The sequence below is a fragment of the Xiphias gladius genome, chromosome 15 (genome assembly GCF_016859285.1).
Source record: "Xiphias gladius isolate SHS-SW01 ecotype Sanya breed wild chromosome 15, ASM1685928v1, whole genome shotgun sequence".
Classification (NCBI taxonomy): Eukaryota; Metazoa; Chordata; class Actinopteri; order Istiophoriformes; family Xiphiidae; genus Xiphias; species Xiphias gladius.
In genome coordinates this window covers 1,396,055-1,413,124 of record NC_053414.1, presented here as the reverse complement: position 1 = coordinate 1,413,124, position 17,070 = coordinate 1,396,055, and the positions used below count along the sequence as shown (strand labels likewise).

The following is a 17,070-nucleotide window of genomic DNA, read 5'->3' as shown; positions in this document are numbered from 1 at the left end:
GATGTGGAACTAAACAGGCAAAGTAACATCTGGACCACAGCAGGATTCAGGTTTCAGCTCAAATCTGTTTCCAACCTGCTCATCATTTTACAAAACTCAGAGTGTCCCTGAACGCAGCAACAAGCATCTTCAATCAGTCTCAGCTGCTTTCAGACATGAGCCTCATTATAAATTTTCTGGTGGTTTGAACGTCGTTGTGTTTGTTTGAATAAACTCCCAGTTCGGACGAGACCCGGGTCCAAATTAACCCCTCAGTCCTACTGCCTGTACACTGAGTATAGTTTCTTACAACAGGACATCACTGAGACCCAGTTTTACTCTTGAACATCTGCAACCAACAATTTTTTTCATTATCGATCTACCTGCTGGTTATTTTCTTGATTAGCTGATTGATCGTTTGGCCTACAGCAGGTCGATAAACAGTGAAAAATGTCCCTGATGGCGCCTCGGAAATGTCTTTTTTTGTCCGACCAACAGTCCAAAACCCAAACAGATTCGGTTACTGTGGCAGGAAACGGAGAAAAACTGAAAAATATTCCCGAAGGGAAACTGGAGCTGGAAAACGTTTGGCCTGTTTGACTGAAAAATTACTTAAAGGAGTAATCGATCATCAAATTGTTGCAACTCTACTGCATGGTCATTGGATTTGGTGTTAGTTATTTACAACATGTAAACACAAAAAATTTAGAACTAGATTTTGACACAGGGACCCTCTTCAAGACCAGACCATACGATCAGGAAATGATTCTGGACCCACCTTCAGTCCCCTATGATTTCAGCTGATATTGTGTTTTAATTGTTCATATTTGCAGTAAAAAGTTAATTTAACACAAAACAGATGACGAACAACAAAACTCAAAGCGCTGAAGAGCCCGTGATGTTCTCTGGTGGTTGGTACTGTAACATTTCTGTAACCCCTCAACACAACGCTGATCTGACCTGAATCTGAGCTGTTACAGTAACAAAGACCAAAGCAGGGACAAGAAGTTAATCTGAGTGTCTGTCTTGTTCTGCCCTGTTCAGATCTATGTAAAAATTCAAGTATCTAATTCTGATTTATTTTACAATTAGAAAGAAAATTTGTTAAATAGACTAGAGCTGCAACTAACGTTTTTTTTTCACCGCATTTAAAAAAAAAATAAATGTCCATCTCACTCTCAGAGTCCAAGGCGACTTGAATGTCTTGTTTTGTCCAACCAACAGTACAAAGCCCAGAGAGATTGTGTTTACTGAGAGACAGAAAACAGATTCATCTGTTCAGACAGAAACTGAACACCTGAGACACTGGAGAATGGGAAAAGAATTGAAAACATTAACCTAACACTAAAATAGTTGCCTATTAATTTTCTGTTGATCATCTAATCGATTCAGCTCTAAAATGGACCGAAACTAGCACCTGCCAGGAAGGAACGAGGTCAATCAAAACATTTGTCGATTTGGAAAATGATCAGCAGGAATGGAAAATATATGGGATTTGTGGTTGAAACATGAAAAACAGCATTATGGTCGTTTAAATCCTGAAACAGAAACGAACAGAAGGAGAAGAAAAGTTTCTCTGGATGCAAACACCAATAAAAAACTCTGACAGGTTAGAAAGAGGACTATACACTACGCTGAGTTTGTATATGTTTCTGAGTGTATATCTGTATATCTGTGTTCTACGCCGAGAGGTCGCTGTTCTCAAAGCGTTCCTGGTCATACACCTCTGCCACCACCTTACGTCCTCCGAACCAGCGGTGGTTGAGCGCCTGGATGGCTCGATTCATCTCGGCCGCCTCAGAAAACTCTACAAAAATCTTAACAATGACGTCGGCGTCGTCCTCCTCGCCCTGACGCTCCTGGTAGATGATGACGCGCTTCACCCGGCCGAACTTCCCGCATTCCTCGGTGACCTCGCCCTCCAGGTCGTCATCGATGTCCTCAGGACCGACCATGTTCCTCAGGACCATCACAGTCGACTGACAGGGTAGAGTCAGTGTTAGAACATCATTTTACTGAAGTCCATTTATTTGTGTCGGGTTTACGGCAAAAATCACAATTAAAACTTTCAATTTCATTTTTCACATTATAAAATGTCAAATCACGGTTTACCTGCTTCACAAGTCTACTCTACTTCATTACTGGTACATTCACATTCGTTTCCTTCTTGCTCTTTCAAGATCAACAAGTCCCAAGTCAACACCAGCACTAACAAGTCATGACCGACAAGTCCCAAGTGAAGATCAACAGTCCAAAGTCAAGGCAAGACCGACAAGTCCAAAGTCAAGACCGACAAGTCCAAAGTCAAGACCATCAATTCTCAACTCATGACAAACAAGTCCGAAGTCAAGACCAACAAGTCCAAAGTCAAGACCAACAATTCTCAAGTCAAGACCAACAAGTCCAAAGTCAAAACCAACACTACCAAGTCAAGACCGACGAGTCCAAAGTCAAGACCAACACTAACATGTCATGACAAACAAGTCTGAAGTCAAGACCGACGAGTCCAAAGTCAAGACCAACACTAACATGTCATGACAAACAAGTCTGAAGTCAAGACCGACGAGTCCCAAGTCAAGACCGACGAGTCGTAAGTCAAGACCGATGAGTCGTAAGTCAAGACCGACAGTCCCAAGTCAAAACCAACACTAACAAGTCATGACAAACAAGTCCAAAGTCAAGACTAACACTAACAAGTCATTACAAACAAGTCTGAAGTCAAGACCAACAAGTCCAAAGTCAAAACCAACACTAACAAGTCATGACAAACAAGTCCCAAGTCAAGACCGACGAGTCGTAAGTCAAGACCGACGAGTCCAAAGTCAAGACCGACAAGTCCAAAGTCAAGATCAACAGTCCCAAGTCAAAACCAACACTAACAAGTCATGACAAACAAGTCCAAAGTCAAGACCAACACTAACAAGTAATTACAAACAAGTCTGAAGTCAAACCAACACTAACAAGTCAAGACCAACAAGTCCAAAGTCAAGACCAACAAGTCCAAAGTCAAGACCAACAATTCTCAAGTCAAGATCAACAGTCCCAAGTCAAAACCAACACTAACAAGTCATGACAAACAAGTCTGAAGTCAAGATCAACAGTCCCAAATCAACACCAACACTAGCAAGTCATTACCAACAGTCCACATTCAAGACAAGTTTTAGTGCCTTGCTCCTGGGCTGGACTTGACTCTGTACCTCCTGCTTGCGAAGCAGTTTCCTCATCACCATGTGCCTGGCGCTGCTGCCGCTGATGCTCATGTGCTCCTGCTCGCTAAGTGGCTCCATGGCGCCATCCTGCTGCGCCTCCTGCTGATTCTCCTCCTCCACCTCCTCCTCTTTCCTCTTCACCTCAGAGCCAAAGGAGGCCGCTGGTGTTGGGGGTGTGGCCAGCACCGGGTTCACCAGACCCACCTGAGGCAGGCAAGGTCGAGCTGGGGTCACCCCTGAAAGAGACAGGAAGCAGGAAGGACAGGATGGTCAGACGGGTGGCAGCGGTCCGGCCACAGGAGGCGCCCCAGGCTTTTGGAGAAGAAGACCCTCCTCCTGGATGGCTGCTTCTCCAACGGACTGGGACCGACTCCCGGCCTCTTCTACCAACCAGAATGTACACTGGGTGCACTGGTTTACCATGCCTGTACCTCTATACTCAGGAAGCATGTGGAGTTAAAACTAAAATGCTCAAACTGACTTAATGCTTCTGTTTTCTACCAGCAGTAAAAGCAGGTATTAACTCCACCCACCTGTGGTACGTCACCACCCAACAAGTAGCTGTAAACAAGTGCACCCACAGGCTGTGCAGTGTGAAGCATCCTGTCTGTGTGACTCCACCTTTTAACTCTCAGCTGCTGAATGTTCTTCCTCTAGTGACCATGTTGAATTTTAAAACTAATACTTACGATTGGTGCAGGTATAATCTCAGGAAACAGGAAGCTGTCACAAGTTTTGGACTTTAAGCTAAGAGGATCAGAGGAGGATGAACAAACCCCACTGACTGAAGTCAAATAAGAACCCCCCCCCACCCCACCACACTGCTCATGAATAGGTGCAGGTGTGTAGTACAACATGACTGAAACTCCACAAATCACACAGGATCTGAGACTCACTGGCCAATAGGAATGAGGGGCTATGTTTAAAGGGAGGGGCTAGAAACAGTCCTCTTCACTTGGTTGGTCAGTGTGCAGCAAAGGGGAGGGGTTAAGAGGTCACTGTTGGTGCAAATGTTGGGGGTCAAGGGGGGGGAGAAGAGAAAAAACAGAGAGAGAGAAAAAAAGACAATAAAAGAGAAAATCTATTAGTGGAAACGCCTCTGATGAAGCAACACAAACAACAACTGGGACAAACTACTTCCTGTCTGGAGTGATCTGACTGATTGAGGCGACCTCGGCTGGATGAAACACTTTTCCCTTCAGAACTCAACATCTACACTTTCCTACAAGATTTCAGTTTTGATCTTGTGTAATGTTGTATCTTGTCAAGATCAGGATCCAAATCTTGTGCTAACAAATTATCTGGTTCGTGGAAGTAATTATCTTGTTAACAGAACTATTCATGTTGTTCTTTTCTTTGTACAAGTTATTATATTGTTTTCATCAGGTTTTATTTTCTGCGCACAAGTTACTGTCTTTGCACAAATTATCTTGTTAACACAAGATTCCTTTCGTTTGAGCAAATTATCATCTTGTATTTACCTTATTTACACAGGTTACACAAACTTTTCAACACAAATGTTTATGTGGTTCAAACAAGATATTTTCTTTACACAAGTTACTATCTTGTTCATGCAAGATAAAAAAAATGTAATCGTTGTATTAATCACATGAGAACAAAAAAAAGAAAAAAAGACACAAACAAAAACGGGTTGTCAAGATAAACATCTGTCCTGAACCAGAAAAAGTTGTCTGAGCCACATCTGCAGATATTTACAGCTTGTTTAATCTATGTGAACGTTTCCCCCCAGAGGAGTCACAACCACTACAACTACACAAGAGGAAAATAAACCAAACATTTAGAAAATCAGCAAAACTGATTTTAAAAGCCCAAGAATACTTCATGAAACTTTTATTTAACACTTTGCAAGTTATGACAAACATTTCATTTGAAAACTGTATTTAAGGTCGTGTTCTGCTGATAATAGAACATCCACTGAACTTTGCCTTCTGTGTCTGTAGGTGTGTGGACAGATGGCAGGTAATGGTCTACAGGTGTGTAAGACGCTGGCGGAGGGGCTTACAGGATAAACCAGGAGAGATGATGCTTTGATGTTGTTGTGATAAATATGATCAGATTCAGACTGTGATTGGCTGCACATTGACACTTCAGGCAGGAGAGCTTTAATGTGATTGGACAGCCAGACATCCTTGTAAACATGGAGGTAGGCTTTTATATGTATGTGGGCGGCTTTGTAGGTGTTCATACCTGTGATGACACCTGGAGCCTGGGCGGCCATGACGGCCTGAGGAAGTCCTCCCAGCTGCTGAGAGAGGAGCGCCGGACCGGCCAGAGCTCCGAGCACCGATGCTCCCACTGCCTCCTGGACACACCACAGAAAAAAGTATATTTAACACTGTGGAAAATATATACACTACAGGGGCCGGGCGACATGGACCAACAATCGCATCTCGGTATTTTCTACGGAGTGGGCTAAATGTTAAAATGTAATTCAAAGCCACATGTGAGATGTCACAAGCACTTTTATTAAAAACAGACTAATCAAAATAAACTGCAAAGACAGGGTTTCCTTCCCTGTGTGAAAATAAAAAAACTTGTAAATGAAAAATAATATTAAATAAATGGCCTGTATTAAATAATAATAGGCCTATGCAGTGTTTCCCACAGGTTGAGAATTTCCTTTTGGTGGTGGATGGTGCGGCGTGTGACCAATGTGTCTGCAGAGACTCATGCAGTTTAGGGGATGTGTGTAACCCAGGTTATTTTTATGTAGCTACAATTTACAGATGCCCCTTAAACGCCTCACATGCAGACACTAGCTAGGCGGCTTCACAGAGAAGCCTCTAGTCCCCACTCAGCTACTGCAGCGCACACAGCTCAGACAGGTGAGTGGGTTAGGCGTTAGGTGTAAACTGAGTGGTTCTATCTACCTGGGCAGATCTTAATCCACCTGAGCAGGTCTTAAACTACCTGGACTACGTGTCTTCTCCACATTGCAAGAGAGATTGTGAGCTTGTGAGCTCGTGAGCTCGAGGGGGGGCAGAGTTAGAGAAAGGAGAGGTGCAAACACTGGCACAGCTTTGCGGTAGAAACGGGTTACGTAACGCAACATCAAACTATCGATGTAAACATGGTATCGTCTTATTCTCCAACTCATTTGAAAATATATTGATGTCCCTTAAAAAGTCCGTGCACCGCCCAGCCCTATGCACTGACGCACAAAATACATCAAATACTACAGAAAATATAAAAAGTACTGCTGAAAATATACACTCCTGCAGAAAATCCATCAAATACTGTAGAAAATAAATGGTATCATCTACAGCCTGTAACAGTTTTCCTATTGGTTTGATTCTCCTCTTTCATTGGGAGGCGGAGCTTCATGACTTACCTGCGCAGTGATTTTGGCGGTGGCGGCAGCAGCAGCTACGGCGGCGGCTGCGGGGAGTCCTCCAGGAGTCGTCGGTGTGAGGAGGGGCATAGGCGGAGTCACGGCCTTCCCCACCCGCAGGTACTGACCCCCGAGGTCAAACAGGTTCATGGAGGCCACGGCATCCTGAGCAGACTGAGACTTCTCATACTCTGAGACCAGAACAACAAAACCATCAGACCACCATCAAGTAGATTCTACAGACTAGGGCCTCACCAGTGCCCCCCTGAGGTTGTAATATTCAACAGTACTACCTTGGGCACTGCAGGTTTTGAAATTTAGGCCTTTGTCTCTTACAAAACTTTCAATTTACAACCAAGAGATGACAGCTGTCTGTGATGAAACCTGAAGGGACCGACTAGGAAAGGTCTTTGAAAGGGTTCGTGTTGTGTCTTTCAAACATCCCCAGGCTTGGCTGCCACCTGGCGCACACATTGGCGACGTAGACCTGTGCTACATCTACATCATCAACTTTGTCTTTCTAAGATCCTTTCTAAGACTGGAGAGGCTCTTTGTTGCTCTGACTTGTTAAGCCACTGATGTAACACAGAAAGTCAACACCGGGGGGGCAGCAGTGGAGACTTTGAGTTGACCACAAGACATCTGGATAGAAGTTGGCTGGATGGAGCCAGGGGAGGCTGCTAACGATTATCTTCGTTACAGATTAAACTGTTGTATTTTCTTGATTAATCTATAAATTGTTTGGTCCATAAAACATCAAAAGATCATTGAAAAATGTTCATCCAAGTTTCGCAGAGTCCAAGGCCACATCTTCTAATGTCTTCTGCCAAAACCAGTCCAAAACCCAAAGACATTCAGTTTTGTATCATAGGAAACAAAGAAAACTGGCAAGTTTTCATATTTGAGACACAGGAACCAGAGGATGTTTTAAACAATTAATCAAGTATCAAAATAGTTGCTGATTAATCTTCTGTTAATTATCTAATTACTTAATCAAGAAGTAGTTTCTGCTCACTACAAACCACAACCGATTAGTTGAACAACAGAAATTACTTCGGCAACTATTTTCTTATATAATTTTGTGACCAAAAAGCCAAAAGATTTTCTTGTTCCAGCCTCTCATATGTGAAGATCGCCTGCTTTAGTTTGTCTTATACGACAGGAAACGGAATCTTTGGTTGACAAAACCATCTCAACTAAAAGTTCACTTACTTGCTTGTTCTGGAGCTTTCAATCGTACCAAACTCCTCTAGGACTTCTCATCCATGTCGGCTTAAACGTTGACTTTGACAGTTGCACAAGTTATCTTGTTCACAGAAAATCCGCATCTTGTTCAAACAAGTTGTTTTTCTCTGCACATTATCTCAAGGTTTTATCTTCTTTGTACAAGTTATTATCTCGTAATCTTGTCTGAACAACATCTCTTGTCACAAGTTATCCTCTTCAGACAAGTTAGACACAACTGTCTTGCCAGCACAAGACAGCTGAGTCTAAGTCAACTGAATCACATTTTGTTTGTCGTGTCCTGTCGTGTACTGGATAATTCCTCCATCATGAGCCCTGGGGTTATACATTTGACAGTTGTGCTCACCGATGAAACCGTAGCCTTTGTGCCGTCCCGTGGTGGGCTCTCGGGCCAACATGCAGGACTTGATCTTCCCGAAGGCCTCAAAGACACTCTTGATGTCGTCATCAGAGAGGTCGGGGTGGACCGACGCTACGTAGATCCTGTTAAAGGCACGAGCTTCCTCTGCCAGCTGATCAATTATCGGCTGAGCCTGGCCGATGTTACTGGGCCTCCCAACCTGCAAGGCAAAGCGGAGGGAAAAACACAAAGACCTCAGGATTGTCTAAAACATGACAACACAACTGCTGTTCGAATGTAAACTGGCCCACTGCTAAAGTCTGGGCTCTATAAACTGGAAGTGTCTGTACTGGTCAGTGATGGTTTACACTGGACCCAGCTGCAGTGATACCTGATCATCAGTCTGGACTCACCTTGATGTTTCTGCCTCCTAGGACAACAGAGTTCATCTGTTCCAGAGCCAGCTGAGCCGCCTCGGGCATCTCGTACTCTACGAAGGCAAAACCCTGCGGAGACAAACACACTGAAGATTTAGTGAGGAAGATCAGACGGCAGCAACAACTGCAGGAAGCACTAAAGATTCAACTGAGATGTGTCTTTTCTGTCTGTTACTCTGGATCGGTGAGTCCCAGTCCACGGACCCCTCCCTACTGGAAACTACTGACATCTCCACCTACACATTAGTGACTTCACCTGCATATGAAAAGTGCAGGAACAAAACCAAGATTTTGTCATTCGTCCTGCTGAAAACATCTGGAATACAAACTAAACACACAGCCAGCTGTGGATGTCCTGATCGAATCTTTCTACACTGAGCTCTGACAGAGAGGAGAGAAAACAGGAACAACAGCATCAGAGTTTAGTGAATCTGTTTATTCAGCCAACTTCAGAACAGGTGCGATCAAATAATATTTCACATTCACACACTCTGTCACTTTCACATGCATTGAAATGCTGAGGAGGACAAATTACAGCCAACGTTCCATGTTGGCCTGAATACAGGACCATCCTGATTATAAAACGATCCCCCATTTCAACAAATGTTTTTGAGAAAAAAAAAGACTGAGGACAGGAAACACTTTGACTCTTATCCTGTTGAAAAGTTTCCCTGAGATCCCGTTAATCGGAGGAGAAGAGAGTCCTGATCACTGAAGTGAAACATGAAATCCAGTGAAACGTAAACCCACATCAGTGCACCTGTTCTTTCAGTCACAGACTCACTGTCTCTCCTGTCAGACCGTTGAAGGTCAGAATCGTTTCCTCTGACCGTCAGTATTTTTCAGTCTTTTTGAGCCCATCATCTGTGATTCTTGGCCATTTGACAGATTTTCTCCCTGGTTCATTTCTGCAGTAAAGACGTCGGAGATGCTGTGAACGCAGGTGAAGCTGGACAAACCAAACCCTTTTAGTGCCGACTGACTCCGACAGACCCACTATAAACGGACTGAAAACACTTGCTAGCTCAACAACAAACAATAATGCATCGCTCTCTGTAGCCGACCGCGCTACACTGCTTCTCTCTCCATTCAAAAACAGTATGCGATGTTGTCAACACACATTGGTGAGATGACCTCCACTTATTCAAACCTCAATTCCAGAAAAAGAGGCCCTCTTATATTCAGGCTGATACAGTATCTTATGCAAACAATAAATAAACGACAGATCTTCCATGGACCCCAAACATGAAAAATAATCCCGAACAATCCCCGGGACGGACTGTCAGCAGTTTTCATTCAGACCGTTTCTTCAGCAGAAAGCTTCTATTTCTGGCGGATATTTTAAATGAGACATTTCCTCACCGTGAGCAGAACAAACTAAACTCCACTCAGTTCAAAGTGTCGAGGTAGAAACAGAAATCTAAAAAACCTGAACATACAAACCAAACCATCCTACTGAGCAGAGAGTGTTAAATAAACACGTCTCCTGTGTGTTTATAGGCATTAGCCCTTTAACAAAGACCCTGTTTCGGCTGTATCTGAGTGTACTGATGTGTGACCTTGTGTTTCATGGTGACAGAGTCCCAGGACATGTCGATGCTTTTGATCGGTCCAAATGGAGCGAAGGCCTGTCTGATGGTGTCCTCCCCCAGCTCGTAGTAGATGGAGCCGACGTAAACGCGACACATGATGGCCAGAGCTCTCTGTCGCTGAGCCGCTACCTGAACAAAGAGGAGCACCTTCAGCACTGAACCGCAAATACGACAGCTCTGATCGATCAGGTCTGATCGCTGAGGTGATAGGAGAGATGAATGATCAGCTGTCTTAAAAGGGCCAATCCACCCTTTTTACATGTCAAAGATCAGTTTCCTGACCCTTGGGAAAAAACAAGCACAGCTGAGCAGCTCAAAGAACAAACAGGTGAAGGTTCAACAGTGAAAACTTTACTTACTGACTGCAGAGGAGACAGAGCGTCTCCTAAACCCATCGTCAGAGACGCCATCTGAGAAAGAGACGGAGAATAGAGCTCAGATTAAAACTGAATTTCCAGAAAATGTTGAAAAATAAAACCTGAGTGAAATCTCGTCTCCCTCCACTGCTGCTGTGTGAACACGAGCTGATCAGCAGCCGGTGGAGCTGATTCTCCAGTCGCTGCCGTTAAACCACCACAGAAGAAGAGGATGCGGTGAGACGAGGACACTAAAAGAGCTGCAGTCGGAGCTCAGACGATGGGAAACCGTGTGGAGAACGTGATGGAACCTGACGTTTCTGTTGGTTCCATGTGTTGATGTGAGGAAGGTTCCAGTCTCCTCGTGGCTCCTCACAGACCTGATGGTTTCCTCTCTTCACGCTTCGTGTTCGCCAGCGTTTAGTCGCTCAAGCTGTTTCACTTTTTTCCACAGCTTTTTTTTTTTCACGTTTTATCAACAGCTATTTTTCTGAGCTGAAATGATTAATCGATCAACAGAAAAATAATCGGCAACAATTTTTATATCTGACTGTTTTTTTAAGCAAACATTGTTAAACATTGTCTAGTCTCAGCTTGTTAAATGTGTCAGATCGTCTGTTTTTCTCTGTAACCAGACGATCTTTGGGTTTTTGGACAAAACAAGACACCCGAGGACGTCTCTCTGGACTCTGAGACACCGGGACATTTTTCACTAGTTTTTGACATTTCATTTCAATTAACTGTGGGAAAAAATAATTGTCAGATTCATTGAGAATGAAAATAATCATTAGTTACAGCCTAACAACTTTTACACTTCAATCAAGAGGAAGAACTTGTCACAGATATTTCCACTTTTCTTCATGATTCCAGCATTTCCACTTATCATGTCAATAAAAATGTGTGGATTGAAACTTAGAGAAGAGTCTATAATAGGTTCTGTCAGTGATGTGCTGTGACTTCACTCTTCACTCTGAATTTTCTTTGGGTTCTGATCCATAAACACTGAAGACTTCACGACAAAAACAGCCGAAATCAGATCAGGATGGAAAAACTAAACTTTTAAACACAGAGCTGCAACAGGTACAAACGGGATCACGGCTCCGCTGGACAGCAAACACCTGAGCAGCAGGTGGGGGGGGGGGGGGGTTACCTGGAGGCTGGTGAGCTGTTGCTGCTGAGCCAGGGTCTGTTTGACCAGAACACTTTTAATGCTCTGCTCCATGGCGTACTTCTTCGCCTGCAGACAGGAAACAGCCAATCCAAGCTTAGATTCCACACATACACAGGTACACACAAGGTACACACACCGTTCTGACAACATAAAAATTTAAACTACTGATTTCTAAAAAAATTCTTCCGCGTTATCTCGTTTCTGCAGCTGCTTCACAATAAATGCGCTGTAGTTATTTCGCAATAAAAGCACGCTCTTCAGATTCTTCGAGCCTACCGGACTTTTATTGTGAAACACCTGACAGAGACAACATGCAATGGTGTGCTACCTTCTGCAGCGCCTCCTGCTGGTTGGGGGTGAGCGGCGGCAGGCCCAGCTTGGTGGTGGTGCTCTGTCCATTCTCCATGATGAGAGCCGGCCCTCCCTGTTAACACCACCAACAGGTGAACAAAACAAACACACCCTCTGGTTCCTCAGCTCTCAGCTTCTGGCTGATGAGTCAACGCAGGCAGAAACAAGCAGCTGAGTGGTCACATGTTTAGTTGATTTGTGAAGGTAAGATAAGTGAATCCGACTCCTGCGGCAAACGGACGCTAAAAATGAGCCCCTCTTCAAACGTTAACGCCTTGAATTCAAAATAGGAAACCAATTAAACAGTAACTGTGGCGTGTGCAGAAGTTTGGTCTGCCTACTAACTCGGTACTTAGTGCCCCCAATACATCTGCCAATTGTTTTGTTGTTTCGTCGATTAATCGCTTTCTTTGAACTGTCCGTTCCAACTCTCCGCGGTGTTCGACACACAGTGTGCGGTCGTGGTTACAGTCACACATGACAAAGGCCGAACCTTCACGCTGGAGACATTTAAGCAGCAAATATGAAAGTGGTGGAGTTTTCTATGGAGTCACGCCGGGCTGCCTTCGCCACCGCTACACGGTTAGAGGAAGGAAACCCTCCCTGGGTGCAGGAAACACCTTGACACGTTGGCGGGTTCGTGCCCCCGTTGCTCGGTCCAGTACTCTAGCCGTACTGCAGTAAAAGTCTAAAGTAGCATGGAAGGAAAGGGAAGATTTGTACTTCAGTAGCCGAGTCAATGTCCTTTCGCCACTGAGTCTGTGTGACGTCACCAGATGGCAACACCTGCTGACGCAACGATCTCCGACTCCGTGAATTGATCATTAAATTATCAGTCTATCGGCTTCAGAGACCGTCACCTGTCCAGGTGCTCTACCTGCAGACAGACAGCCAGTTAGCCTAGCGTCACCTAACAGAACCGTCTCTGCTGTTAGCCAAGGTTAGCTCCTCTACCTCCTGTGGGTTTATCGATCTGTTAAAGCTGATAAATCTGAGCAGTTAAGTGGTTCGATTCATTCCAGACTGTGTGTTTGTGTACAACGTTAAAAACCGATTCCGTGTAATGTCAGTCCGGTTGCTCCGGTTAGCATTAGCTTAGGATTAGCTCGGCTTGCGTCCCTCAGCGCAGACTAACAGGGGAAACATTTCATTTCATACCGCAGAAACCGCCGCCGCCATACAGCCCAGCTGCAGCTCTCCGAGCTCCCTCTCCTCTCAGGTTCGATCCAAATCAATAACCGATTCTTTCTTGTGTTTGAGCAGCGGAACCGCCGCAGCCATCCAGGCGTCACTTCCTCTGAGAGCGGGTTTCAGAATAAAAGACCTGTCTTCTTCTCTTGGAGGTTTCGGGCCGTTTCCGTCGGTAACCTAGGTAACGCCGGTCACGGTCACGGTAAAGGCTTCAGACCGAACTGCAGGATTTAGGGACAAAAACTACCAAAGACTGGATGGGACATCGTTTGCTTAATAAAATGGAAGATAAAATCGATTGATAACTTCATTAATTGACCGTAAAATACACAAAGACAATGAGACACATTCAATAATTATACATAAATAATTCTCGAATATAAAAATATGAACATCTCTCTCTCTCTAAATTAAATAAATAAGTATCCACTGAAATAAATAAAGATCTGTTTATTTCAACTCTACATGTTTTAAAATATTTCGATATTAATATATATAAGTATCCGTTGGAAGGCCTGTTTTTATTTATTTCACTTGAGGTTTATTTATATTTATTTTTATTACTTATTTTTCATTGCCTATTTATTCTTTTAGGGAGAATTTTTTTTCCATTGTCAATTTAATTTAAATAAATGGAATAAAATATTAAATCTTTATCAAGCTCCACGATGGGATTCGGCTGCTCGACTGACCCGCTGCTTGACCTGTAAATCCCGTTTAATGTGTCAGCTGTTCAGCTCCTGCTGATAGTCACAGATTAACACAGACGGACGCTGCTACTCAACAGGAAGCCTCACGTAGCAAAACCCAGGTGTTATGAAGACGTCACTAGCGTGGGCACCTCAGAGCACTAAAAAGTGCACATACTGGTCACTACAATGCACATACCAAACACATGTCATGTGACTGGTCATGTGAAAGCATCACCACCCACATAAACAAGGTGGAATCTCCTGTGGCCTTACTGAGTGTAAAGTGAGAGAATGTGCTTTTCATCAGTCATCGGTTCAGATAAAGCCATTACTGGATGTGTTGAGCTTCAGTGTTTCCTAAGCTTGTTTCTAGTTGAAGTTGGCAGACAGGATTTTAAAGCCAGATGTGGTGGATGTTCCTTTCGATGAGCAGGGATCAGTCATCTGGGGATGGAAATGGTCCAAAAGCTCATCAAGGAAACGGGTTGGTTTAGAATCTGTTTCCGGTTGTTATTGTAACTCAAGTGCTGTGTATTACAGGAGTAACCTGACTATCTGTAATCAATAGATGATGTGTCTGAACTGTGTGTGTGTGTGTGTGTGTTTTCAACATGACCCACACACAGTGGGTAAGGCAGGTTTGGAGGACTCACAGTCGACTAAGGTCTTAATTATGGAGCTGCCATGCATTTTAACGTCTTTTCTGCCAGACTGAGCGCTCGCTTTACGGGAGCTGGTTCCACTGGAGCTGGGTTGGTCGACCACCTACGGACGGAGACTGTTATTGCCCTGCAGGTGTTTAGTATTAGAAGGAAACCAGGCCTATTCTTTGAGTTTATTCAGTGAGTGTGTATTTCACGTTAAATGAATTGTTTGCTGAAATACTGAACAGTTTCTGTTTTTCTCAAAATGCATTTGATAATTTGGTGTCTACCACGTCTTTTACATTTGTTCAGACTGGATTTGATCTCTGATACGACATGTTCTTAATCCACCTTGGCCCACATATAAATGTAATGGCGACAAGATCACTTAGGTGTTCAACACCAGGAAAAAATCTGTGGAGAAACAACGTTCACAGCACTTGAGGCTCTACATGTAGGCGGATTCCCAGGAATCTAGTCCTCCTTTCGACCAGGGGCTTTGGATCCTGTGTAATTACTCTATTATTTTAATTCTTGCTATCGGTTTATATTGTCTAATAGAAAATGTATGACGAGGAGAACTTATTGAGTTCTGTCATTTTTACGTTATTTTTGGTGCCACCATTTTCATGGATATGACGAATCTGCGACTATAAACATCTGGAGTTGGTTCTGACATAAACAAAGATCAGCAGACAACATGACCAGCGGTTAAACCGGGAAACCGGGACACCGGCCGATCTCAGCGTGACCAGCTGGTCCCGGTTGTGAACGCTGCACGAAAGCTTCTCTCTCTGCCGACCTGCGGCGTTCAGAGCGGAAGCTGCTTAAATAAGTTGATGAAAAAAAATTTGGGACAATTAAAAAAAAAAGCAAAAATTGTGAAAAAAAACAAGAAAACGAGCGGGAGCAAGTGCAACAGGCTGCATACATGGTCGGTGCATGCGCAGAAAAGAACCACCTATGAACATGAATATTTATGTATTAAAATGTTTGATTTTTAACCAGACTTTTATTTGTTTTATTCCCAATTTCTGTAACTTTTTTCTGCTTATGGTCTTGTTTTGTGGAGATTAAAGACAGAAAATGTTGCTGACCGTGTAAAGTGCACATGAATTAACATGTACGAAGTCCAGTTTAATGAAAATTCATCAGTTTCTCAACTGAACCGCATGAAACTATCAGCCTTTTTCCTGCTGTTCAAAAACCAGTGTTATTGTCTAATTTTATACGCTGAGGCTTAAATCTCTTTATTATTATTATTGTTATACAGCCACAGTTTAAATAAAGCTTTCACGGAGGAAAAACTCTGTTTTTAAGCGTTTAATGATCGATACATTATTGATTATTAAGGTTGCTGACTGTTTTTCTGACTTTAATAAAACATCTGAGTCATGAAACACACATATACACGTTACTATTATTTCACATCATATTACAGACTCTCAGCTGCAGGTCAGCAGGAGCTGCACGCAGTATACAGCATGGTAGCAATAACTGATCAATAGCTAATCACTATCTGATTAGCACTGAAACTCTGTACTGCTCTCACAAAATCAAACTTTGATGATGATGATGATGATGATGATGAAAACAGCATTCTCTCTGAAGGAAGCAGTGAGTCTCCAGATCTTCCAGAACCTTCATATCATTCAGCTCCGATCGTTAATCAAAGAGAATGTCATCAATATTTTAAGGAACAATAACTGTCGATAAATAAGTGAAGCTGTTACGGAGTCAATTTTATTCTTTTCACCGGGTTTGTTTCAGATGTTTAAGTTTATCATCACTTTTTTTTTTTTTTTTTTTTTTTTTTTTAAAAAACAGCAGAACCTCATGGCTGCACTTTTCTTCCATCAGCAGGCGATTCTACTGGGACCTTGGGGTTTTATGAAGAACTCTGCGCTCACAAAGTCGACACTCGATAACTTCATGTTCAGAGTCACTGATTTTTGGTTCTATTGAAGTATCGACTGTAACGCTCTGTTGTTCTGTTTGTTCTCCATACCCAGCAGATGAGAAAGTCAAACAGTTTGGCCAGAGACAAGGACCCAGCTGCTGCAGAGTCCAGATCAGGAACCTGCAACAGGAGTTCTGCATATACAGAGATACTCTTGGTTCTATAGGTCATAGTTGAACTAAAAGTTTCTGACGTATGTTTGATGTAGAATCCTGCATTCAAGTAAGTCTTCTAGAGCAGAAAATGGTTCTACAGTTCTATGCAGAGAACAGTTCTCTGTAGAGAAATTTTCCAGAACTCACTTTCTAGAAGTTTGTGTACGTTTTGAATGGCCTAGAACCCTGCTTTAGAGCAAAGGCTACCAATTATACCAAAGAGTTATCAACTGGTTTGAAAAGGGTCCTAGCGCTGGTTCTAGTTTACAAAAACGATTTGTTGTTACAGATTGTAGAACTTTAAAAGCAAGTGCATGTCTTGTAACTTATCCAAAAGGTTCTAAGGCTCTAAATCCGAACACTTTCAAAGTTCTTGGTGAAAATGTGTTTTAGAGC

The 17,070-nt window shown here is 43.2% G+C and overlaps 1 protein-coding gene across 2 annotated transcripts; it reads right to left on the bottom strand.

Annotated features, from left to right (window-relative positions):
- Positions 1-1,628: 1,628 nt before the first annotated feature.
- puf60a (poly-U binding splicing factor a) lies at positions 1,629-13,328 on the bottom strand. Of its 2 annotated transcripts, none has more exons than XM_040145829.1 (11): positions 13,191-13,328; positions 12,010-12,105; positions 11,661-11,747; positions 10,514-10,564; positions 10,122-10,283; positions 8,539-8,631; positions 8,132-8,345; positions 6,541-6,731; positions 5,397-5,511; positions 3,177-3,424; positions 1,629-1,958 (listed from the first exon to the last, which is right to left on the bottom strand). In XM_040145829.1, the coding sequence occupies exons 1-11, from the start codon at positions 13,209-13,211 to the stop codon at positions 1,659-1,661; spliced, it is 1,578 nt and encodes a 525-aa protein (XP_040001763.1). In that variant the 5' UTR covers positions 13,212-13,328; the 3' UTR covers positions 1,629-1,658. The 2 variants fall into 2 exon arrangements, with proteins under 2 accessions (XP_040001763.1, XP_040001764.1); XM_040145830.1 differs by lacking the exon at positions 13,191-13,328 and adding an exon at positions 12,526-13,163.
- Positions 13,329-17,070: the final 3,742 nt, after the last annotated feature.